Source organism: Molothrus ater, chromosome 6, assembly GCF_012460135.2.
Source record: "Molothrus ater isolate BHLD 08-10-18 breed brown headed cowbird chromosome 6, BPBGC_Mater_1.1, whole genome shotgun sequence".
Classification (NCBI taxonomy): domain Eukaryota; kingdom Metazoa; phylum Chordata; class Aves; order Passeriformes; family Icteridae; genus Molothrus; species Molothrus ater.
In genome coordinates this window covers 28839079-28863155 of record NC_050483.2, presented here as the reverse complement: position 1 = coordinate 28863155, position 24077 = coordinate 28839079, and the positions used below count along the sequence as shown (strand labels likewise).

General features: G+C 44.3%; 1 protein-coding gene across 5 annotated transcripts in view; it reads left to right on the top strand.

Moving 5' to 3' along the window:
* Positions 1-12181, top strand: part of SUSD6 (sushi domain containing 6) — a 93222-nt gene extending 81041 nt beyond the window's left edge. For all 5 annotated transcript variants that reach the window (XM_036384761.2, XM_054515116.1, XM_036384762.2 and 2 more), the window contains 4 exons: positions 173-370; positions 3348-3486; positions 4624-5045; positions 6049-12181. In XM_036384761.2, coding sequence (XP_036240654.1) covers positions 173-370; positions 3348-3486; positions 4624-5045; positions 6049-6074 — 785 coding nt within the window. In that variant the 3' untranslated portion in view covers positions 6075-12181. The remainder of the gene's footprint in view (positions 1-172; positions 371-3347; positions 3487-4623; positions 5046-6048) is intronic.
* The last annotated feature ends 11896 nt before the right edge of the window (positions 12182-24077 follow it).

Sequence of the window (24077 nt, the reverse complement as noted above, 5' to 3'; positions counted from 1 at the left end):
CAGAAACGTTATCAGAGGTGTTCTCTGGCATTGTGTAACAGCCTTTCTTCTCAGTTTTAGTAGTTTCCTAATTTAGTGGGTGTTTCTAGGTGGAATCTGCCTGTGTTTCATATATACTGTGTAAAAGTCTCCTCTTCAGAGATGTCCTTCATGATACTTTCTTTTTTACCAGATTGTCCCCAGCCACCACAACCTGAGAATGGAGGCTATAAATGCCACCCTAGCCCCTGCAACAACCCTCTGACCTCAGGCAGTGTCATAGAGTATCTGTGTGTTGAAGGCTACATGCTGAAAGGAGATTATAAATACTTGACATGCAAGAATGGAGAGTGGAACCCAGCCATGGAAGTCAGCTGCAGACTTAGCCCAGGTGAGTGCTCCCTGACTCTAGAATTGCCCTTGCATTGACTTTTCAGATTATCCTTAAGCACTTAGCGTGATGCTGAGGAAGTCCATATGGCTGTCTCTCATTGCTCCAGTAATTTCATAAATGCAGCTCACAATCATGACTCTTTCTTTAAAATGTCTGTCTCTTCAGTAGCAGCCTGTCTGATGCAGACTTAGAGTCCCTAACACAAGGAGAAAAGCCATGGACAGGAGTATAAAGTAGGCAACTTGTTACTTATGTGGAGCCTCTTATCTTGAGGCTCTCATCCCAGGAATGCTGGAAGCCCTAACAGTAGCATTTTCGATGCTGTCTAGTTTTCCTTGACGGGTTTGATTGTGCATCTCCCTCAGTGAGTCTGTGCTCCTTCAAAAGGCTCAAAGAAGGGGAAGGAGGTGCTTGTGTGTGTGTGTGTGTGTGTGTGTAGAGTCAATCTTCCTTGCAAACAGGGTAAGGAACCGTTGGTTTCCTGTGCTGAAAAGATTGATGGTGCTGCTTTTCACTGTACTGGTGGGAAAGGACATTGCTGACAAATGATTTCTGCTTCTCTCCAAATAGAAGTGGACAGCTTTTGTTTTGTGTCTCCCCAGCTGAACAGGAATTCCTCCATCAAAGCAGCAAAGTAAAAAGATTTGCAGGAAAATATTCATTGTACAGCTCTTAATTTGCCTACTACTCTTCTGCTTTTAACAGTGGGTATATTGGATAAAAGGAGAACTCTCTCCCCTCTTCTAGGTGGGCTTGTTGATAGAACCTTACTGCTCAGTCCTGCTGAGCCAGCAGGATGTACACTTCGGAATTAAGTCTCATAATACATAAAGCAAAATATGTCAGCTTAATTGGAAAGAAACAGGGAAAAAAAAAACAGTACCTTCATCAAATTCTTTATGGTGCTCACTGCATACCTGTGATCTCTGGAACGTTTTGTCCCAAAGACACTGTCTTTTTATGCCACTCCAACAGCCCCTTCCTGTGATTTATAAGGAAGGATCTGAGAGTTTACCTGGCAGCAAATAAATCCTGAAGGGGTTTTTCAAATTCAGCTTGAGCTTCCTTTCTGCAGTGATCCCCCTTCCCCTTGCTGCAGCCAGGCCAGAGAGCAAAGCTGTGCTATTGCACATAGTGTTCTCTGAGTGGCATTCCTGCATGGTGGCACGTGGTCTAGCTAAAGGATAGTGTTGTGATGAACAGAAACCCCTCAGATTTCTTTAGCATCTTGAAGGGTCAGTGGCATTATCAAAAATATGGTGCCTCAAAAGTCTGACCCAATGAAAAAGCCATTGCTTTCACAACACAAGCTTTAAATCAACTGTTCAGGGTTAGAGATAGCTGACTCTTAACTAGTGGGTCTCCTTCAAAAGGCTCAAAGAAGGGGAAGGAGGTGGGAGACTCTAGCAAGGCAGTAGTCTTAAAATTATTGGTAAGGGTAAGATCCTACCTGCTCCACATAGGATAAATAGTCCCTAGCAGTTATCACATGTTTTGTGCAGCTCTGAGCCTGTCAGCCCCATAGCCTTTTGGCAGTTTATTGTATGAGGTAGTGACATTTTTTTGGAATATGAGATGGTAAATATTCTGGAGTGCACCCTGGATAGTGAGCAGTTTGACAGCATCATGTACTGATGCTGAAAATGGGTCATCTTCCCTTGTTCCTGTTAGTGCCCTGAGAAATGCTGGAAGTTAAAATCCTTACTCAACCCTATTTGCCATAGAGAAAAATGTGCTAGTCACTGGTTTTTGTTTTTTTTTTTTTTCCCTGGAGAGGGGTCAAGCTACTTCTAAAAGATTTCAAAGAAACAAGTTCAAAACACTTAAACCAAGTAGGTTTGACCCCAAGAGATGATGTAGAAAATTGCAAACTAGGTTTCCATCTTAAATGCCTGTCTTGGGATAGATTTCGGCCTGTAAGCTTAAAAATAATGATCCTCCAACTCCTTTTTTTCTGTTTACCTGTTACTCTGCCTCTCATCCCTCATTGCATGTGTCCTGAATTCCCTCTGCAGTTTGAGCCCTGTGCTCCTGAAGAATGTGTTGGATATAGAAGAAGGAACTGAGGAATTGCATAAACCAAATGTGCAATTCACAGTAGTATTTGCTGATGGGTAGGTGAGGCTTTTTGGATCTCTACCAAAGACACAAATTAGGGACAGAAACAACACATAGAGACAATTATTTCCCCAAGAGAGGTGAAAGGACTAGTGTAGCCTTCTAGGCATGGTATGCAGTGCTCTGCAATACCACCTCCAAGCCATTCTCTCTTCACTCCCAGCTTATTCCTGCACAGGTCCTTTAAAAGCCAAATTGGTTTCCGTGCAGTCACACAGCACAGCTGCAGAAGGGCAGGAAAGAGTAATATGAACAGGGCACATGTACCTAACACTGAAAACTCAGCACCCTGAAAAAACATCTGCCTTCCTTTTCTATCCTCTGGCATTTGTTTGTGTGTGAGTGAAACTTAATATTTTTTGTGTCTTAATTGTAATAAGTGCATAATAATACCCAGCCAGTTGACTTCCACCCCTCTTTGCAAGGCTGTTACATTAGTTGAGAAAAAATGGTTTTTGGAATGTTTTCTGTTGTTTGGCCTAAAATATGCTGCTTATTGTGCTAGACAATTACTGGCCTTGTTGTGGTGACATCATGACATTCTTTAGCTTTTGCTCAGGCAGATCTATACATAGCATGACCCTTACACCATCTGTCAGTTCCCATGGCCTGCTTCCCTTGCTTTTCTGTTTGCTGTGTGTTTTTCCAAAGGACCCTTGTACGTGCCTGTTTTATTTTGGGTTCCCTTTACAGCTGATGGACAGGTGTCAGCTTGAGCTGCAAACTGAGATAGGTGGTGTGTCTTCTATGGGAAACTTGGGTTCCTTGCACCCAGGAGTAATTCCTGAGGAGCAGTGTGAATGTTTTTCCTTCTCTATGTTACACATTTTACCTTGTGTTCCCCTTGGTTTTGTAGAGAAGGACTCTCCTCCCACAATTGGAGTGCCCACGCTGTCCATAGTAGCCTCTACAGCGAGCTCTGTCGCCCTGATTCTGCTGTTGGTTGTGCTGTTTGTGTTGCTGCAGCCAAAGCTGAAGTCGTTCCATCACAGCAGGTAGGTGTAGCTGGGTTTGGAGGGGCTCAGAGGCCCCTCTTTGCAGTAGAAACCCATTCAGGTAGTTGGGTCAGACCTTTGTTTTGGAGCAACTTGGCTCCTTGCTTCTCTGTCCCTCTTTTCATCACCTCAGGGACATCTCTGCCCCATCCTGCTGATCCAGCACTTTTCTGAAATGGTGGTCTGTGATGCCCACCTGCAGTCCCCAGTCTTAGGTGCCACTCAATGAGTGATTTCCTTATGCTGTTGCCTTGGCTTTGAATGGAAAAAGTTACGATACTTACTAGCCTGGCTGTAGATCAGTTTCCTACCTCTTCTAGCCTCAGATAGCTACTGAAGTCTGTGTCTGGGTGTATATATGTGCATCTTTCCCTGACTGCTTCAGGTCCTGTGGACCTGAAATTAAGCAGTACTGCTCTTCATGTAGATACATGTAGCAAGTCTGCCATCGTTTTCTGCTGCGGGAGGAGAACCCTCCTGGCCTGGGTTTGTGGATGAGAGGAGAGACCCAGCCATAACACTGCTGCCAGCTAAGGCAGACACTCCAGCAGTGGGGAGGTTGAGAGGTGGGGCCCTGCAGTCTGCCCTCTTCTGAAAAGGCCCAAACTACTAGAAAAGAAAAATTTTCTCTCAGGTCTTCTGAGGCCAGATGATTCATGCTGTGCCAGAGCTGTCTTCCCCATCCTGCCAGAGGTTATCTGGCCGGCAGCAGAGGCAGCGGAACAGACAGTGCTGGGTATTGTGGAATGTAGCAGTGCACCAGGCTGGCCTCAACAGTGCTCTTTGCCAAAAGCACAGAGCTGAGTCATGACCTTTGTCAAATTTAGCTATGGAGGTAAGTGGGGAGGGGGGGAAGCATTGTAACCTTTTCAGCTCTTGCTGCTAAATCCATCGGGTGCTGTGAATTACAGCCCCTGCTCATGTTTAGTGGCAATTCACATAGGGCTCCAAGACTGTGCTTGCTTGACCTTTTTTAATCACCATTCAAGTTTCTGTCCTCCCCTAAATTGTGAGAGTTAGAGTTCTGCCAAGGGAAGTTACTTGGGTTCTTAGTAAGATATATATATATATATAGTAAAATAAATACTCAACTTGATTTCTTTTTTCTCCCCCCACTTTGTTCCTTTGTTTTTTGAGGCGGGACCAAGGTGTGTCTGGAGATCAGGTCTCTATTATGGTGGATGGTGTCCAAGTGGCCTTGCCATCCTATGAAGAAGCAGTATATGGCAGCACAGGGAATTGCATTCCACCCTCAGACTCCCGAGTGCAGATCGTGCTCTCAGAGGGAGCTGGGCAGAATGGACCCAGAGAGATGCAGCAGCCGGACCAAGGGGCTCACAATACCTTTGAAAGAGAAGATGAAGCCCCTGGACATTCTGGACTGTGTGAAGCCAGTGGCTCTCAGCGCTCTGAAACTGTTCTTGTGCATCAGGCTGCTACCTCTTCCTGGGTAGCTGGTATGGCTAGCAGTAGACCTGTACACAAAGAGGTCCAAGATTCAGAAAGCAGTGACATACAGAGCCTTCTATCGCTCACTTCCTCTGAGGAATACACAGATGGTAAGTGGCTTGTGCAAGAAGCACTAAATTAGACCCTTTTAAGAGTAGCTTCTGAGTTGATTATCTAGGGTGAAAAATGGCAAGGGATGCCCCTATGTGTGTCTGCCACTAGAGCAGCTTTTGAACTGATCTAGTCTCTATAGCATGTTTCACCTCTTAAACATGTAAGCAGTATTTAATACCTTCTGAAGAATTCAGTGTTCTCAGAACTGGGAGCCTAGGGCAGTCTGAGCAAGTTTGTCTACTGCTTACTCTTGTTGTAACAAAGGATTTTCAGAGAAATCCAGCCTCTAGCATCATAGTGCAAAAGCAGTAAATAACTGTGTTTGTGGAAACTAAGTTGGTGGGAGTGGGAGGACATGCTTGGAATACAAACCCTTTGTGATGGTTGGGCTGCTTAATTTTTAGACTATTTTAGTAAGCAGCTTTCTGCCACAAAGCATTCAGTGCTGCAGCCTTAGCCTGCAAGACCTAAGAGGGATGTGCTTGAACTTACTGTAAAGGGCAGAGGGGCAAGTCTGTTGAACAGTCAAAACATCTTTTATTCCTCACTTCTGTGCTGTCCTGAAGGAGTGGCTTTGCAATGCCAGAGCTGATGTGAAGGTGTAGCTTAAAGTTGCTTCTGCAGGGACTGCTGTGTCTTAGGCAAGAAATGTAACTGGTTTGTAGATAGCTCAGGGCAGAAATTCCCCTTTCCATGGTATTAAGAAATACTTTATGCTAGGAGGGTAATGCAGGACCAGATATAAACCCAGAGTGGTGATGGAATCTGTCCTTGGAGTTTTTTGGGGCTGGAGCTGGTGATGGTCCCACTCTCAGGGGCAGGTTGGAGCAGAGTCCTCCAGAGTTCCTTTGTGCTGTGATGTGATGACAGGAAGACACTGCATTGTCACATTATGAAAGTGGGAGCCTGTCTTGCTTTCAATAGTACTTTTTCTGGTGTGTGTTGAACTACAAAACTTTGACTACTTTTTCTATTTTTTTTTCTCTCCCTGCCATTCAGATATTCCCTTATTGAAGGAAGCATGAGGTCTGCTGTGTTTGTCTAGTTTTCTCCATTTTGGATTTCTTCCTCCTCTTCTCTCCCTGCCTTTGGGACAGAAGCACTCTGTGCAGTCTTCCCCATCCTCGCAAGCTGTACCCTGGATACCTCCAAGAAGAGATGCCCTCAGCTGAAGATCCAAAGGATGTCGCCAGGTTGCCTCCTGGATGCACCAGTGGAGTTGGTGCAGCACTGGCTTCCCCATTCCATCAGCATCAGGGGCTCAAGGAACAGAGTGGATTTGAGCTCTCCTCTCCTCTTCCCCAGCCAGATGTTTGACAGCAGTCTCTGAAGAGCTGCTCTTTTCTTGTGCCTTTCTCCTCCTCACACCGGCTTGTTGCAGCTTATCAGCCTTTCTAGCCCTTTGCTGCCCAGAGAGCAGGGGCTAAACCTGCTTGCTCGCTGGGTGCAGACACACTTTAAATATACATATATATGTTACATAGGCTCTTCTTCCAGCATCCTCTGTGTGATAGGGCAGGACAGAATGCCTCACTGGGACTGATATTGGGCTTGGGAGGGCTGCAGTTAAGGGGCAGCTTGTGATGTCTAGAAGCACCTGAGATGAGATGGGCTGTGTGACAGCTTAGCTCTGCAGGAACAGTTCACTGAGAATTGCTTAAAAACTGAAGGCTGAGAAGTCCAACATGTAGGAATGCCCTCTGTCCCATCTCTGCAGGAGTCCATTCCTGAAAATGACTTTTGTCTCCTCCTTCTTCCTCTACCAGTGCAGCCCAGTGGAAGAGGTTCAGGTGTTTGAAAATACCATGAAAAAAATGCCTGTAGGTAGTGAATTCCTAGTGTAATTGGTGCAATCCCAAATTCCTTTCCCAGCTACAGTAGGTACTTGAATCCTGGGTAGCTGCCATCTCATAGGCTGGTGTGTCTTCCTTGCTTCATAGAGCAAAGGGTCTGCTGTTTTAACCTGCTGGGCTCCAGTGGGCCCATAGAGAAGGGCTCCTCCCTTGTGGCTGGGGGTAAGCAGCTTTTGTAAAGCTTTTCCTAAACACAGTGCCAGCCTGTTGCTCTGAGGGAAAGTTGAGTAGACTGACAGCAGTGCTAGAGGACACCATAGCTCAGTGCTGAAGTTTTGAGGATTGTTTCAAGTTCTGGTAGTAGGGAAGAGAAAATTCAGAAATACGTGTACCTCTGCCCGCCACGGTTATCTACAGCAGGTCAGATTGTCTGTGTTGGGACTCTATAACTGCAGGAAGCCACGTTTGTCTGGGGTAGATGGTCCAAGTTCCATGGGATTGGTTTCACAAGAAGAGTTGTCTTCTTAGATGCATGTACCTTGTCATAACTGTCTTGAAGTAACCAGGGAAGTGTTTGCCCTTATGAGAAGCTGCTACATTTTTGAGTTGAAGGAGCAAAATGTCATGGCCTTACACATCATGTGGTAATGTACAGGTAAACAGGGATGCTGTCTTTGCTGCTTTGCTTTTGGTTTGCAATCCTCACCGTCCTCATCCTCGTTGCTACAGTAAAAAACCATTACAGCACTTGACAATAATGATAAAACATCTTTACGTATAGAATCACTGTGGCTTAGCTCCAGTTCTTTGAAATGGGGATTGGCCATAGTGTCCAGCTGTGTATTTGCTATTCCTTTTCCTGAATAGCTGTTAAATCCCAGGACACGTGGAACAGTGTGTGCCTGTGGATGGAAGAATCCCTTTTTCCCTATCCTTCTTATTGAGGGATGTTAATTTAAAATGAAAGTGTTTTAAACATCCTTCCCTGTTGCTCATGTTACCTTGCATTAACACAGGAATTTGATAAATCCCATTTGGGTGATTTAGGTATTTTTTTTAAGTTTGGACAGTGAAAATTTTGTGTCATTTTACGGTGGGCTGTGGTATCTCAGCTTCAAGAGCTGTAGAGGACAAATGTCGTTTACACATCTGCCATTGGAATTTTTAAAAATAAGCATGGGGACGATTGTGTTTAGCTTTTTGACTGATGGAAATGGTCTGAGCTTTAGCAAATTCTCCTTCGTTGGTTTATTGGAGGAGTTGAGCCGGTGTAGTGGTAAGGGAGTAGGGAGGAAAGTCTGTGTGACTTTCCTGCTGCCTAAAGAGCTCAGAGCAGGAGTTGTTTTTTATGCATTTAAGGTTCCTGTCTGCTCAAACTGACCCTCTGCAATTCAAGGTATAGAAGTTGGGAATGTGTTGCCTTCCTGAAAGGGGTAGTGCTAGTTCCAGGTTGGTGGGAGAAGCTGGAAGCTGATCCCAAGGCCTTGTGCTGGATGAGCACCTGCACCACCAGCAGAAAACACATCCTTTGTGGCCTGGCCTCCTCTCTGCTGTTGTAAAACAAGCAACTGCCAGCTTGGAAGAGAAAATTCAGTTTGAGTGGGGAAGAAAAGGAAGCAAGCTCTACAAAGAGGGAGTACTTTAATTTCACAGAATCACACAGAATTAAGTAGGTTGGAAAAGACCTTTAAGACCATCAAGTCCAACCTATGTCTGAACACCACTTTGTCAACTAGACCGTGGCACTGAGTGACTTCACCACCTCCCTGGGCAGCCCATTGCAATGCCCAGTCACTCTTTCCGTGAAGAATTTCTTTCTAATGCCCAGCCTAAACCTCCCCTGGCACAGCTTAAGACTTTACCTGGGAGCAGAAACTGACCCTCACCTGGCTACATCCTCCTTTCAGGAAGTTGTGGAGAGTGATAAGGTCTCCCCAAGCCGCCTCTTTTCCAGGCTGAACAACCCCAGCTCCCTCTGCCTCCTCATAGGATTTGTGTTCCAGACCCTTCACCAGCCTTGTTGCTCTTGTCTAGATGCATTTGAGCATCTCATTGTCCTTCCTGAATTGGGGGGCCCAGAGCAGGACACAGTACTCAAGGTGGGGCCTCACTTTGCTGAATACAGGGGGACAATCCCTGCCCTGGTCCTGCTGGCCACACTGCTCCTGGTACAGGCCAGGATGCCATTGGCCCTTTTGGCCACCTGGGCACACTCTGGCTCATGTTCAGTCTGACATCAGTCAGTGAACCCAGGTTTTTTCTGCCTGGCAGCTGTCCATCCAGCAGCTCTTCCCCCAGCCTGTAGCACTGCAGGGGGTTGTTGTGGCCAAAGTACAGCACCTGGCACTTGGTCTTGTTAAAGCTCATATCATTGGATTCTATAAAAATTGTTGGAAATGGCTTTTAACAAGTTGGGGAAATGTGGAGGTGAAGGAGGGAAATATGCAAGTGTAGCTATTGTGATCAAGCATAAACAGGCAGTTTCTCTTGGCTTGTTGAGGGTGTGCCAGCAGCTTCCAGGCCAGTCTCCATGCTGGCTGGTAATCCATCTGATTATTCCAGATCCTGCAGAAGAGCTCTATTCCCTGCAGCAAATCTTGTGGGAACAGGCCCCAGGGATCTGTGTGAGCCAGAATATGGAACACAGTTTGGAGGCATCACACTGCTCATCTTTATCCTCAGCTTTAGAGTTAATTTTCTTATAAAAGGAGGTGAAACAGCAGGGAAGGAATCCAAAAGACGTCTGACAACTTTTTCAAAGGGGAGGGAGAGCATGGCCTCACTTTACTGGTTATCAAATGATTATTAATCATTCATGTTTGTTTTAGTTCTGCAGAGGCTGAAGACTGAGATGTCTTTGGGTAGAGATACAGGAAAATCTACTTTGCACAGTCCTATCTTTACTTATGGGAGCCAGGCTTGAAGCCTAAAGATTGCTCAGATGTGAGCTGTGCTCTGCCTCAGAAGTGTTTGTTATCTCTGAGCTGAGTGTGCTCTCTCTGGATTTTGCCATGAGTAGATGCAGCCTGGATCTCAGTGTTGTGGATAGGAAGCACAGCGGATCAGCCTTGCAATATGTAGTACAGTAAATGAGTTTTTCCCCCCTTTTTTCCCCCTGATAGGGCCACAGTCTCCATACCTTTTCTTCCACCACCTATGTCTGGGAAAAGATTTCAACGGGATGCATTTTTTCTTATTTAATACTCCCAACCTAATCATCTCATGCTTTGTCATATGTGCTGGATTCTGTGATATTCAAGAACATTAAAATTATTTAATTATATTGAGAAAAGTGAAAATAGCACTTATTTTAAAGCTTTCCATTATTTTTGGAGTCTGATAGTTGAGGGGGGGAAGGGCATTTCAGAAATTCAGGATATTATGTGCAATAGAAAAACTTCCTTGCTCCTTTCCAGTTCCATAGTTCTTTTAAAAACTAAATGCAACTCATTGCAGTGTTTACAGCCCAAGCATTCTAGAACTGCACCAGGCTGAGAGAACCACGATGTGAAGTTGGCAGTGACCCATGGGGAAGTGGGCCAGTCTCTCATCAGGGGCTGCATCAAGCTCACCTCAAATGATGAGCCAGCTTGGACTGTGTCACAGCCTCCTGCCACCTTGAAGGTTTCAGCAGCACTGGTGAGAGAGGGGATTGTGTGTTCTGGTTTCAAATAGCTTGTGCCTCCCCATCATTAATTGCAGAAGATGTAAAAATTAAGTCAGGAGAGATGCACTGAAGCATGTGAGCCTTTGGGGTTGTTGCTGAGTTAAAACATCATGAGTTTGGGAGGGAGAACAGCTTAATGCATTTTTATCCTTAACCACCAGGGAAGTTGCTGGGTAGCAGGACGTGTACTCAGCAAGCAGAGTGCTTTTCACCTCTTGGACATGTCTGCTGAGGTTTCTCCTTGGCCTTTCAGCTCTGGTGTGGTGAATTGTTTACTGCATCTGGAGTCTTAATTTGGCCTTTCAGTCTGTGGAGAACTCAGGTGTGTAGGAAGAAATCTGTTCCACGTGCTTTGGGAAGAAACATCCTAAGGTGCTCCAAGAGGTGGATACTTGGGTCAATACTCAGGAGTGGGGCTAAGAGAGCAACTGGCTCAGCCATTGGAAATAATCTGGGATGGTTCAGTCGTTTGCAGCACAGAAAAGTGAACACAAGGAGCTGTCTAAGGAAGAGCAGAAAACAGAGGTTTACTACAGGCTAATGAGCTATTGCAATCATGACCAGGTTGTAAGGAAGCTTGTGCTTTGTTAGATGATTTAGCATACACCAGCAGGCTTGCTGTATTAAAAAAAAATGTACAACTGGTTGGACACACTGAGCTGTCCTTGCTGACCTTTTTAGGACATACTTCAAAAAATGTGGTTTTACTGTTCTGATAGCAGTTTAAACAAAAAATCGGCCTTGTTACTCTATCCAGATATCTATTTAAATAAATTTCACTTTGGTTTTTTGTATATAAATGCAATAAATCCCATTCATTTTGCACATCCTGCCTCACCCCATCCTCACCCTTCAGTCCTTACCAGGGAACAGCAGATTGAATTTGCTCTATGTGAAAATCTTTGCTTGCAGAAGAGCTTCATTAGAAAACAGTTTTTCTCTGCTATAAGCTTTGAAAGTGCAAAGAGGTTTCCTAGAGCAGGCTTCATTTTAAGGTGTATTTTTATACAAGAAGTAAGCCTTTTTCCAATCCTAGCACACCAGGACAGAACATGCCCCTTCCCACACTTCAGGGCTCTGTGTTCAGCACTGCTTTCAAACTCAGCCCTTTGCAGGTGATGTTCAGATCTCTGTACCCACCAGAACATGTTGTACTGATGCTCTGCATATGCTTTCTGTAAACTATGCTTTTGCTTCTGTCCTTGAGTGAGATCAGACAGAGGCAACTGAGTTCTGCTGGAAAATGTTTTAGTTCAGATTCTCCAAGTTGCTTCCTTCAAGAAAACAAAGTGAAGTTGTCTGTGAGGCAGAAGTCCAATGATGTGGTGGGTAGACTGCTGGTAGTTGCTGATCCAAGTGCAAGGGGAGCTTGATTGCCTTTCTGCATTAATCTTTTCTTTCCTATATGTGTTTTCTTTTTATCTGAATTGCACCACTATGGAATTATTTGCAGAATGGTACTCCATATATATGTGGGATTTAAAACCATAACTGATGCTGTGCAGGATGTCACTCAATCAGTTTTATTTTGCTTTATTTTATATGTATTTTCTGGTATCCTGTACATTGCAGTGGGTGTGAAAATAGTATTTTAATATTTGTACAAAGTTTAATTTAATTGTTCTATGTATATAACTGCATTTCTAAATTAAAAAAATTCTTTTGAAGTGAAGCTATAATTTCTTGTGTTTGCTTGTTTGGTGGGTTTTTTTCTGTTTGTTTAATTGCTTAGGCCTTGTGGCCTGGAAATCTAGCAGATCATCAATTAATTTGTTGCAGTTGTAAAAACCAGGATGAAGCTAAAGCTAGGGAAGCTCAAATGGCTTGGGGAAGAGAGGTTCAGAGTTGGTGCAGCCTTAGAAGGATTGAGTTTCCAAGTTCAGAAGCAAAGGCTGCCCTTGGTGTGCTTGCATAGAATTCCTTGAGGAATGAGGCCAGGCCGGGCAGGGGGGAAAGGTTTAAAGAGAACATATATGGTATCAGTGGATTTCAGAGAGGAAGACAGGGTAAATATAATAAATGGCTAATTAATCTTTGAGTCTGTGTAAGAACAGTATGTATAGGAAGAGAGTGCTATTTTTAGAGGGGAGATAGCTTTCACTGGTGAAATAATAATCCCAAGTGGGTAGCAAGACAGTATAGGAGACATTAGAGAGATCTACAGATACAGGGGTTAGTGCATCTGTGAGTGCAGAGGGAGGCTGGGGCAGGCTCTGCTCTTCCCTCCTCTGTAGTCGTGCTGCCTTGGGAGGGTGGGAGAAGCAGAAACGGCAGAGTAGACACCCATTGTTCTTTCAGTGCAATATACAGTTCATTACTATTTTTATTAGTGTTTGTTTTGCTTCAAAAACTAAGGTAACTGCCTTTTCAGGTAAGTGTAGTAATGAGTGTTCCTTTCTTTTAACAGAATCTATCAGTAATGTAATAGGGAAGGGAAGGAGGGAGGTGATCCTTTTGTCCTGCTTGTTCAGAGCAGTTCTCAAAGATGTTAAGATTTTTGTGTAATTGTAGACATGACTTTTATTCTTGGGGAGGAACAGCCAGGTTAAAGAGAAGGGAAGGGGTGACATCTACCTTCCTCCTATTTCCATTTGTTCCAAAAATTATTCCCACACAGCAAGCAGATCTTACTGTAATTTTAGTACTGGGAAACTGGAGCTCCCTGGTCTGTGCATACCTTCCTGTACCAGACAGTTGGCACATGGGAGTCGTTGGCCTCCAGGAATTGTTTTTAATTATTGTTTTTCACTAGGTGATGGTCTCCTGCCACAGCAGTTCTGGCAGCCAGGAATATGCCCTTCTGGACACATTGGAAATTATTTGTCACCTCTGGTTTGCACTGGCAATGAGAAATGACTGTGGGAGACAAGCCTGAAGGAAGGCAGCCTGCAGTGGGTGGTCCGGGCAACCTTCCTTGACCCAGCTGGTCCTTTGGCGGAAGGGCAGAACGGCCAGGACACACAGGAACACCTCTGCTCCAGAGCAGCAGCCCCGTCACAAAGACTGAGCCTGCCACAAAGCCTCTTGGAGCAACTCGCTCAGGAAAGGATAGATGGCTACTGCCCTCACCAGGCGTCCAGCCAGCCGGCGCCCTGCACTGCTTGGCTCGCAGCCGGCATGCTCCGTCCCCGTGGGTTGTCCGAGAGCACAAAGCCGAGAGCGCGGCGGTCCCGAGCTGTAACCCAGCGCTGTAACCCAGCCCCGCGCTGTGAGCCAGCCCCGGCCGGAGCGGCGCGGTCCCTGCTCCGAGCTGCAGCGACACCAGCGGACAGCTCTGCCCCTCGGCTGCTGCAGCTCTGCCCCGGCCCGACCCTCCCCTGCTCTGAGAGCTCCCCCAGCCGCTGACTTGTTTTTGAGGGTGTTGTGAAAATGCAGATTCCCCCTCCGGAAGGCAGAACGCCAGCAGGCTACGTGCCAACGAGCCCCGTGCTTCACAAGGGTTAGCACACTGCTCACCTGCCAGGGCCGTGCACAGGGCCCCTTACGGTGCTGTCACTGGAGAGGAGAGCCGAGTCTGGCCAGGACACACTGCCAGGCCCCATCCCTCATCCGTAGTGCTACTTGGCAAAACTGAATGGTCTCTCTTGGCACCAAGCTGGGGTGCAGGGGAAGGGATGGGAAAGCACACTCAATGGACTTCCCAATTTTCTCTGTTCCTTTTTACAGGACAATGATATTTACCAGCAAACTCCTCACCTTAACCTTCTGTGGGATACAGAGCTGAGCAGCCCTGAGGGTACCTTGGCATAAGGTGATTGTTCTTTGACAGCTCTTTATCATGTGGTCGATGGTGCATCTGTGGGATATAGCTCAGGCTTTTCATGTTATACCAGTGAGGAATAAACCAGATTTTGGGGCAAGAGGGCATAGACTGGTTCCAGTATTCAAGGCACAAACACCCTTGACTCCTTGTCCAGACATGCCCCTCTGATCTGGCAGCTCTTCTAGTGGTTGGTGTTTGAGATCACACTGAGTTTAGCAGCTCTGTGTGGCATGCAGGGTTTATCTTCCAGGCTCATGTATCCCAGTGAGGTTGGGGAACACACTTCATGGGACAGACATGCTCTCCCGTGTCCCCACATGTGCCAAACCACAGCACCCAGCAGCTCAAGCAGCCAAGTGTCACTGGGCACAGAGCTGATGCTCTCAGGGAAGGAGGGGGAAGCTGTTGTGGGCTGGAGCAGCCTCAATACCGGAGAGCACCAGGGAGACCTGTCTTATTCATCAGGCTCAGTGGCAGCTGGGGTGAGAGGGCAGCTGGCAGTGAGAGCTGGCAGTGGCAGTGCACGACCTTCCTGACAGGTCAGTGGCAGCTGGGGTGCTGTTGGCTGGACTGGGCAGAGTTGCTAGCTGCTTTGCTGGATTTGCTTCTGCCCTGGCTCTGCCCATCAGGCAGATCCTCCACTAAGAAGGGATAACATGTTACCCATGATTAGAAGGTATATATGTTCATCTTTAAACCCACATTTAAAATCTCCTCATGCTGAGAAGATCAGGGGCCAGATTTGGGAGTAGCAGAGCTTTCCTATGGAACCAGCTCCTGGATGGGAGCCAGAAGTGGAAGCCTGGTACCCAAGGGTGCAGATATGCTGGGTTTCCCATTTTGTGCTCTTCTCCCTGTGTGCTTCAGGGCAGTTCAGGGCTTCCCGTGAGTGACAGGACTCCAAACTTGCACAACTTTCCTCCATCTCCATGAGCCACCTGCACAGAATGGCAGAAATGTCCCTGTAACAGCTGTTTGCTGGAGATTTATTATCCTGGCTCCAAATAATTGGAGCTTTAAAATAAGCTTTAAAATTGGAGCTTCCAAATAAGCTTTAAAATAGTTGATTTGTTAGTGAAACTCTTCAGTATTTCTCTTATTGCCTCCCTGTGCCTTTTTCAACAGTTTTACAAATAACTGGGAATTTTATCTTTGTGACATCTCTGTGGGTGGGAAGGCCCATACTGCCCTTGTTGATGGAGAGGGGAAAAACAAAAGCACAGAAAACTGAAGTAACCTTCTCCAGGTCATACCAGAGGTTGTGTTTGAGGCAGGGAAACAAATGCTTTTAATGACACCTTCCCCATATGTTCTTCCAGACCTCTGCTTTAGCTGCGAGCTCCTGTTTGTTCTGCATGTGGTGACCGAGGGATGGCCCCTTGATTCCAGCCAGGCTGTGCCCGAAGGCAATGACTGAAATGGTAATTCAGAGGTGCTGATTGTCCTCCTCGTGGAGCCGAACCAAGGGCAGCACCTGCTACATAATCACTCTCTTCTTACTCTGCCCTGTGGCTAATGGGTTTGAGATAAAGCAGTCAGGGCCCTGCCCTCGGGTATCAAATGGAGGCCCTGCTGTTCCCAGCCTAAGAAAGGTCCGTGGGGACTCTGGCAGTCGTGCAGGGAGGTTGCCTTCCTTCTTTACTGAATTTTGGCAACAAAATCAGGAATTTCAGAACAAGGTGGTAAAAATGCAATAGAGTGTGTGAGGGCTCTGGGTACAGGGGTATGCAGTGCTGTTCCTCTGAGGCACTGGAATAAGGTTTTCTTGCTTACTAGTGCCTCAGAGGAACAGAGTGTGCTGCTGTTCTGGTTGGTTTATCAGTTAATGGGCTGGTCGTGGTCCCAGTGAGTTGAGAAGCAAGCATTAATGCCTTGTAGCTTCCTCATGCAATTAGCAAAAACAATTATGAGAGATTCAGGGAGATTAAATGTTTTTCTTTCTTTGCTTCTCCCTCTGTTCTGCATTTGTATTTGCATTTGTATGAAGTCATCTTCACTTTACACCTGGGATTACTTTTTGTAGTTTCTGAGGATGCCCACCACCTTCCATTTTGACCCTTCCCCCAGCAGCACAAATCCACCAGCAGCATCTTATTGCTGACCTGAAGTCAAGGGGGTAAGGAAGGAATGTAAATGGGGGAAGAGAAAGGACTCTTTCCAGCCTCTCTCCAGCAGTGTCAGGGGTGACACTGCAACCCAAACGTGATCTCTCAGGGCATAGGGGAGATGCTTTGCCACCCAGGTTAATAGCTGAGTAAATAAATTCTCCAAACACGATGCCCTTCTGGGCAATTGATGCAGTTTCCTTTGAAATTTTCAAAAACACAAACTTTTTTTTGGACTTTTTTGCTTTTTAAAGTCCAAAATATCTTTCTTATTTTATTGAGTTCCATAACCAAGGAAAAAAAGTTATTTATAACTTTTATGTGTTTCCTTTTTAGTCTGGTGAGGGAGCAGAGGAATATTCCTGCTTGAGGGGGATTCCCACCCTCCCCTGCTTCTCAAAGAAAGCTTGCATTGTTTTAAGTGTTTTCCTTCTGCCTGTCTCCATAGAAAATATAAGGGATATGGGCTCTGGTATTCATTATAAGCTCCCAGCAGAGTAAGATCAATGAAACTGTAAATAAAGCAGCTGTGAGCCAGTATGGTATTTAGCTGTTGAAGTTAAAAATGTGCTTAACAAAAATGGAGTGTAATCATTTGGTGAGGGTCTTTATCCTCTCTTTCAGGAGTTAATGTGATACTATCTTATGGCTGGTGCTTCATAGCCACCCAAGGCAGATCTTGCCTGAATTTCCATCTGTGTACCTACCGTCTACTACAGTGTGGAGCCTAGATCATGAAGCACCCAGTTATGACATAGCCATGGCTACTTTTACTGTTGAAATTAAGGATGTCAGTTTAAGCATAAAACCATCCTTTTCTTCCTTGAATGTGAAAAGGATTTGGTAAAACAAAACACAAAACCCTTTAAATTGTCTTTTCTTTAAATAGGGAATGATTTTTTAAATGCTCTTCTTTATTTTGTTTTTCTTCCTTTTTTGTTCTAGCTTTGGAAAAAAAAAAAACAACAAACAACCCAACCCAAAATAGAATTGAAGCCCCAGTGCATCTGTCAGGAACACTTCAAGTTTCTTTGTTGTATACAGTTTGGTCACAGTGTTACACTTTGAGTGCAGAGCCCATCACTGTTTTGCCCGAGTCACTCTTCTCCTCTTCCATGAAGCTGCCTGCCAGAGCCAGTGCTTTATGTCCATATTTCAGTCAGACAGCAGAGCTAGGGTCATGGAGAGCATTTTTCACCAGACAAGGAGTTCATTTTCCTTCCTCTCAGCAGCACAGCCCAGAGCAGCAGAGGATGATCAGGCCAGCCTTGTAACATGAATTCAGCATAGCCTGAAGAAAAGGCTTCTGAGCTTCCAGGAGATACCCTCCCAGCAACTGATGGGGAGGGGTGGGAGGCACTGTGGGAGCAGCAACATATTTAAGCATCATGATATTTATTAGTTTTATCAGCTGTCTTGCAGCTGAGTCTAAGACATGAGAAAAACAAAGCAAGGGTCACACAAGACCAATGAAATTCTCAGAGGCTGGAAGGACTTACAAGAAAAGATGAAAAGGGATAAATATGTGTATCTCAGCTCTGCAGGACAGCTAAGGAGGGTTGTTATTACTATCCAAAAGGAACAGTCCCAGGGAAGAAAAAGGACTCTATCCTACTTCAAGGGCTTGTAATTCAATGTGACAGGAGAAATTCTGAAACATAAACATGGGTTAAACAGACAAAAAAATAAAGTGTCTTGTAATGTAATTTGTTAAACTGAAGTGACTTCCCACAGAGAGCAGCAGCAGCCAAGGCTCTTGGCTTGTCTCTGTGCTGGAGAGGGGACATATTTTCCTGTGGAAAGGCAGAAGGTGGTGGTGAGGAGATAGAGCAAGTAATGAAGAATGGACTGACCTGCCAGGCTCTTTGTGTTCCAGCTTTCTGCCTGTCTGGAATAGCCTGTGCCTGTGGCTTCCCCTCCTTGCCATTCAATGCCTGAATTTGACAGTAGTCATAAGAGAACTTTTCTGCTTGTGTATTTGCTGGGAACTAGCAAACTGGGGATGCTGGAGAGTCATGTAGCAGTATCAGACCCTTGGAAAAGCTGTTGTGGCATTATTTAATGCACTGTGCAGCTCAGGGGGCTGCATGAGAGAAGCCATGGCTGTTTTAGAGCTGCAGAAATGGTGCCAAATAGAAAAGAGATCTGCACAATCATGTCTTTTGTTTTGGGCAGACTCATATTCAGAACATTGTGGTGGCCAAACACTTTACTCTAGAGCAATAGGTGGAATATGTGCATGAGTTACTGAGCCTTGCAGCCTTGCATGCACTGCAGCTCACTGCACATCAGTGTCAGGGCTCTGAGGTTAACTTGGTCTGAGCTGACCCTCATACAGGCCTTTAAAGTCTACACAGAGAGTAGCATGGTTCAGACAAATCCCTATGCTTAAGAAATAAGAGGTGAACCACTGCAGAGGTCTTTCCCTGAGCCTTCCAGCTGCTGCCCCCTGGGAGCTGTCCCACCTCACTTCTGTAGTTGCTGGTGCTGATCACTCCTTAATGCCTGAAGATGAGAGTGCTTTGTGGCACCAAACACCCCCTTGCTCATGAAGGGCTTCTTGCAGACAGAATCCATGTCTGAGGATAATACAAGCTAAAATCTGCTTAATTTTCTCTTACATTTAGACAGCCTTTCCAGCACTTGTGGCTGCAAGGGAAATTTTCAGAGAATTAATTGTCTTCTTGAGGGCTCGGCTGGCTGGCATTATGGGTTTGCAGAAGGGTGAATTCCAGTGCCCTCACTAATTATTCTAGCTCTGTGTTGTTGTATTTGTCACATAGATCATGGGATAGTTTAAAGGTCAAGGGCTTGATGTTACCTGGTGGCACAGTCCCCAGTAGGGAATAAGCACTTCAGAGATAAATTCTCTGGTGTGAATGTGGTGAGATGTGGATCTCATTAGTACTCCTCTGACAGCACAGCCCTGTCAAGGGGGAAGAGTGATAGTTCTGGTTCAAAAAACCAAAATAATTCTTATTAGAGTAGCCCTGAAAGTTGAGTTGGTAAAATGGAAGGAGAAAGAACAGCAAGAATGAGAAGCTGGGAGCAGGATCCTCCAGAAGCAGGCCTGTCACTGAACTGACTGTGGCATCAAGTGACATCTATAGAAAGATCATGTATACATGTATCTTTAGGCAATATGAAAAGAAACACCTTGGTACTGGTATGAGAACATTCAAAGAGTTATAATGCTTATAAACACACACACACCTTTTCCAAGTAACTAAAGTGACATACAAATACAATGCAAGTTATGCATAATTCCTGGATGGTTAAACAGGTACTGAAAATACAGTTTGCTTTCCAGCAACATCCATCAGAAGGCTGAAGGAAGCATAATGTTATATATATGTGTATATATATTCCAGTTCCTTTCAGGAAAGGGAATGAAATCTTGTCATTTTAATGAGGATCAGTTGGGCAAGCTTTAGTGCCTTTCCCTGTACATCAGATCATCCCATTCATTTATATTGTTTTCGCTAATTTCAGATTTTTCTCCTTTTTTTTTAAGCATTTAATTTCTTCCATTTCTTCTCCTGTCTCTTTATTTATCTTTCTGGCCTGCTTTTGGGATTTCAATGGGAATAATTTGAGCAGCGTTTGGTCCTTTCCACTGCATCTCTTTTCATCTCAGTATATTTGGTTGTAATCATGCCATTTGCAAATTTTCTGATTTTTTTCAGTTGCACTTCATTTGATCATATCTCCTTTCCAGAGCATTTGTTAGAATTGGTTATCTGATTTCCTGAAAGGTAGAATATATATTTTTGTGTAAGCTTTTTCCTTTCTTGTTTTTGTTTTACTATATGTAAAACAAAAACAAGAAAGGAAAAATGTAATGTGACCTCTATTTTAAACAGTCTCTTGTAATTACAGCCTATTGACACTTTTCCTGGACTGGGTAAGTATGTGGTAAAATGTTTTAATGTTGGTTTTTTCCTCAATTTAACTGTGTCCTAGCAATAAGAAATAAACACACCGTTGATTTGGCTTGTATTATCCTCCCCAGACTTGACCTGCATGTGAAAATAGGGTGAGATGAACAGAAGGAACTTACAGCATTGATAACACTACAGCCTTCCACAAAGGTTTGACTTCTATTCATCAAATATAGCAGAAAACAATATCTATTCCTCTTTATGAATGGTGTTGTAGTCTGGTGAGGAAACTGGAGTTATTGTTAAATCTTGCCTTACTGTCATTCTGCCATTCACTTCATAACTTGGCCTTTAAATATTACATCCTCTTTTCTTGTCTTCAGAGTATTTGAAACTCTTCCCAGCCTGATTCACCTGCATGTTCTAACACTACATGCTCTAATCTGTTTAACAGATTATTAATGCAGGTTTGAATGATTCCATGCTAAGAAGAGACCCCTGATTCCCCAAAGGAATTGCTTCTAGGCTTGTCAATGAGCTATTTTGAGTGCCAACTCTAAAAAAGTTGTACTTTCAGCTTAAAATGAATTTTTACTTTGGCATTTTCCTAGTTGCTTAAAAATGGACTAAGAGATTTATTATGGTCAGGGTTAACACATCTCCATTCCCCCCCTCCCTGATAACTTAGTTATTGCAGTAAGTAGTGTTGTATTCATTTGAAATGTCTTGATCTTGACTGCCTGCCCTGTCAGCAGAAGCATCTGACCAGTTTACTGAATGAAAGTGTGTAAAAATTGATGATTTAATCTTTTGTGCCATTGCCTTTCTGACCTTTGAAGTCTGCCAATCAAAAAATCACTGCAGCACTAGGAAATCAGGCATTTGGTATATTAGAGATTTCTCAGGAATGGTTCATTAGTAACTTCACAGAGTTTAAGGATTAAAAGTGCTGTTTTCTTGAGAAAAGGTGAACTTTCTTCATCCTATTCTTCCTTTATTATGACCTATGTTCTTCATACTCTGTTTAAAGTGAGTACTGTGTCTCAATTAAGCAAACGGTGAAGATGACATGTTCAGTGTTTACAATCTGCCCTCTGCTGAAAACAAAAACGGTTGACCGTGTTAGTCCCTATGTCTTTGTACACAAAGAAAGTGGTTTGTTAAAACAAAGACATAGCATGATTTAAGCTGCTTGGAAATGTAATGGCAGAGCACGGCTGTTGTTGTATTTGGGGGTAGCTCTAACATGAAGTTAAATCAGAAAGGGGCTTACATGGCTTTCAGAAAAGGGCCAGACAAGGAAGGATACATGATCCTGCAGATGATCTCCTGTTACCCTCTGAAGGTTTATAAATAGCTTTGACCCCATAAGGTGTTTTTGCAGCAGTCTACAGCTCACTCTCACAGTGGTCTGAGATTTCCTCACCTGTTTGCGTTCAGCATCTAAAAGTAAACACACTGAGCTGATGTAAACTTGTTCTGATGATTCAAGGAAAAAAACACCCTTTCCACTTTGTACCTGTAATCTTCATGCTGGACCAGGTTCCAGCTGCCCATGTGCAGTTGGCAAAAATTTGCATAAAAGCTAACCTTAACCTTGTTGCATTTATAGATAATGTAAAAATGTGATGGAGCATAAGGCCTTGTCATTATTAAATTCCTACTGGGATATGATCTGATGTGATGGTGCACTATTCTGTGGTCAATGTGCCTTCTGCTTCACAGAGTGGCAAACTGCAGAGACAGGCAGTGCCTGCTCCATGTCCACGAGAGGGGATGATCAGTTCCTGCCTCTGCTCCTTCTTCCTGAGCCACAGCCATGGAAGACACACACTCACCTGAGCTAAAGGTAAAGTCTGCAACTTCACTGTTGATCTACAGACCCCCCTGTACCTAAGGTACCTTCAGGACTAGCTTAATCCTGCTGCTGAGCTATAATTAATGGGATGTTAATTATTACATTTGGCTAGAAAGGGCGAGTGTGAGGAGCTGTTATCCAGGGCATTCTGGCAGTAGCCAGCTGAAACAAGGCTGGTGAGGCTGTGAGGGTCTGTCTGGGCTGTGAAGAGCAGCCCTCAGTCAGGCTCCCTAACTCTACTGACTGCTCAGTGACACAGCCCCAGGGCAGCACGTTTCACCTGAATTACAGTCTGCCAAAAAAAAAAAATATTCTACTTGCTAAATATACTTCTGGGTGGTGGGCAAGGGCTCTCAGCCTGACACTAAGATACAAGAATGAGCAATTCAAAAAGCTTTCCCAAAAAGTGGAAAAACAGAAAAAAAAAAACCAAAAACCAAAAAACTGTGAAAAACTCATTTCTGAATGTGTTATTCTATTATTTTTTGGTCAATTTCCATTTTCTTTCTCCAAATATTTTGAAGAAAAGCAATTGGTGCTCAATGATTAAATTCTCTATTCAGTGTTTGCTGCCTACTTGACACTTTTGTAAAGCTGTTCTTGAACCCTCGTCGTTGCTACTTCTGAGAGAGCTACACTTATGTGGCAGTAACAGAAATATGTTAGTTTAGTTAGTCATGGAGTTTGGAAAAAAACAGAACAGAGAATGCATAGGTAACCAAGAGTACAGGAAAGGAGAAAACAAAGAACAGTAGAGGAGATTAACACAGATAACCATGGTGGAAGAAGTAACAAATATATCCACCAGTAGCATTCATTCAAGAAGTCTTGTAGAACTGGGCAAAGTGCTAAGTCTCTGGCTACATGGCTTACACAGCAGCTTCACTGAGGAGGATCTGTGGGACAGCAGGTTTTGTAGAGGGTCTTCAGCAATGCTAGGCAGTCTCTGAACTGAAGTCTCTTTTTTCCTCTCTTGTTCCTTTTTCCCCCTGTTTCCTCCTCCTCCCTGGTTTAAAACTGTCTGTAGGGTGAGGCCATATAAACTTCCTGTATCCAGAGCATCCTGCAGCAAGTTATGCCACAGGTTACTATCAGTTGGTGAAGAAACACCTCTTTTTGCACATTTTGACCCGGACTTCATTAGTTTCATTTGATTACTTTTTTTAATTACTTTTTTTTTAATTTGGAAGAGACAGCAAAGAGTTTTTCCTTATCAACAGTTTTTCACAAGCAGACATTATTGGTATCTGACTGAGACTTTGTTTCAACTTTCATTTCATCTTCTGCTGCCTCATGACTTTCTCACTTCCAAATAGTAACTGTATTTACTTAATTCCCTTGATTAATAAACTACAAGGATTTTAGCCTGTTTGTGTGGCTCTCAACAACCAGAACTGCAGGAATGTAGGAATATGGACACTACTGGGCTAGCCAGCAGCAATAATATTAACAAGGCCTAGGTGGTCTTCAGACCACCTCAAGCCAGAGGGAGGAATAGCGCTGCCTGTTTACAGAAAACTTGGAGAAACTGGGTAGGAAACAGACGTGCTTGCTCATGACCCTCACGTGAGAAATCCATGAGAGTCAAAGAGCGTGTCAACTTTTTGCTGGTAATAGACTTAGGTAACACAGGAAATGTCCTAAAGAGGGATTGTTGTCTTCTGAATCTTCTCCTGAGTTTTGATGCTTTTCATCCAGTGTTCTGATGCAGGGAGATTTCTGCTTGGCAGTTACAAGGACAAGGCTTTTTAAACTGCAGCTTTGCACTGCTAAATTGAGCAGCTCTTCCTTAAAGAGGCACTCCTGCCCCTTCCTCCTTTCTCTATTCAGTTTTGTTGAAACTGAAGTTATTTTCAGTTTTGTTTTTCTCTCACTACAAGCTGGTTTTCATGGAGTTAAACCTTCAGAAGTCTGCTTGCTGCCTTTTCCAGCACTACCTTTTGCTGGTTTAGCTTTGTGTA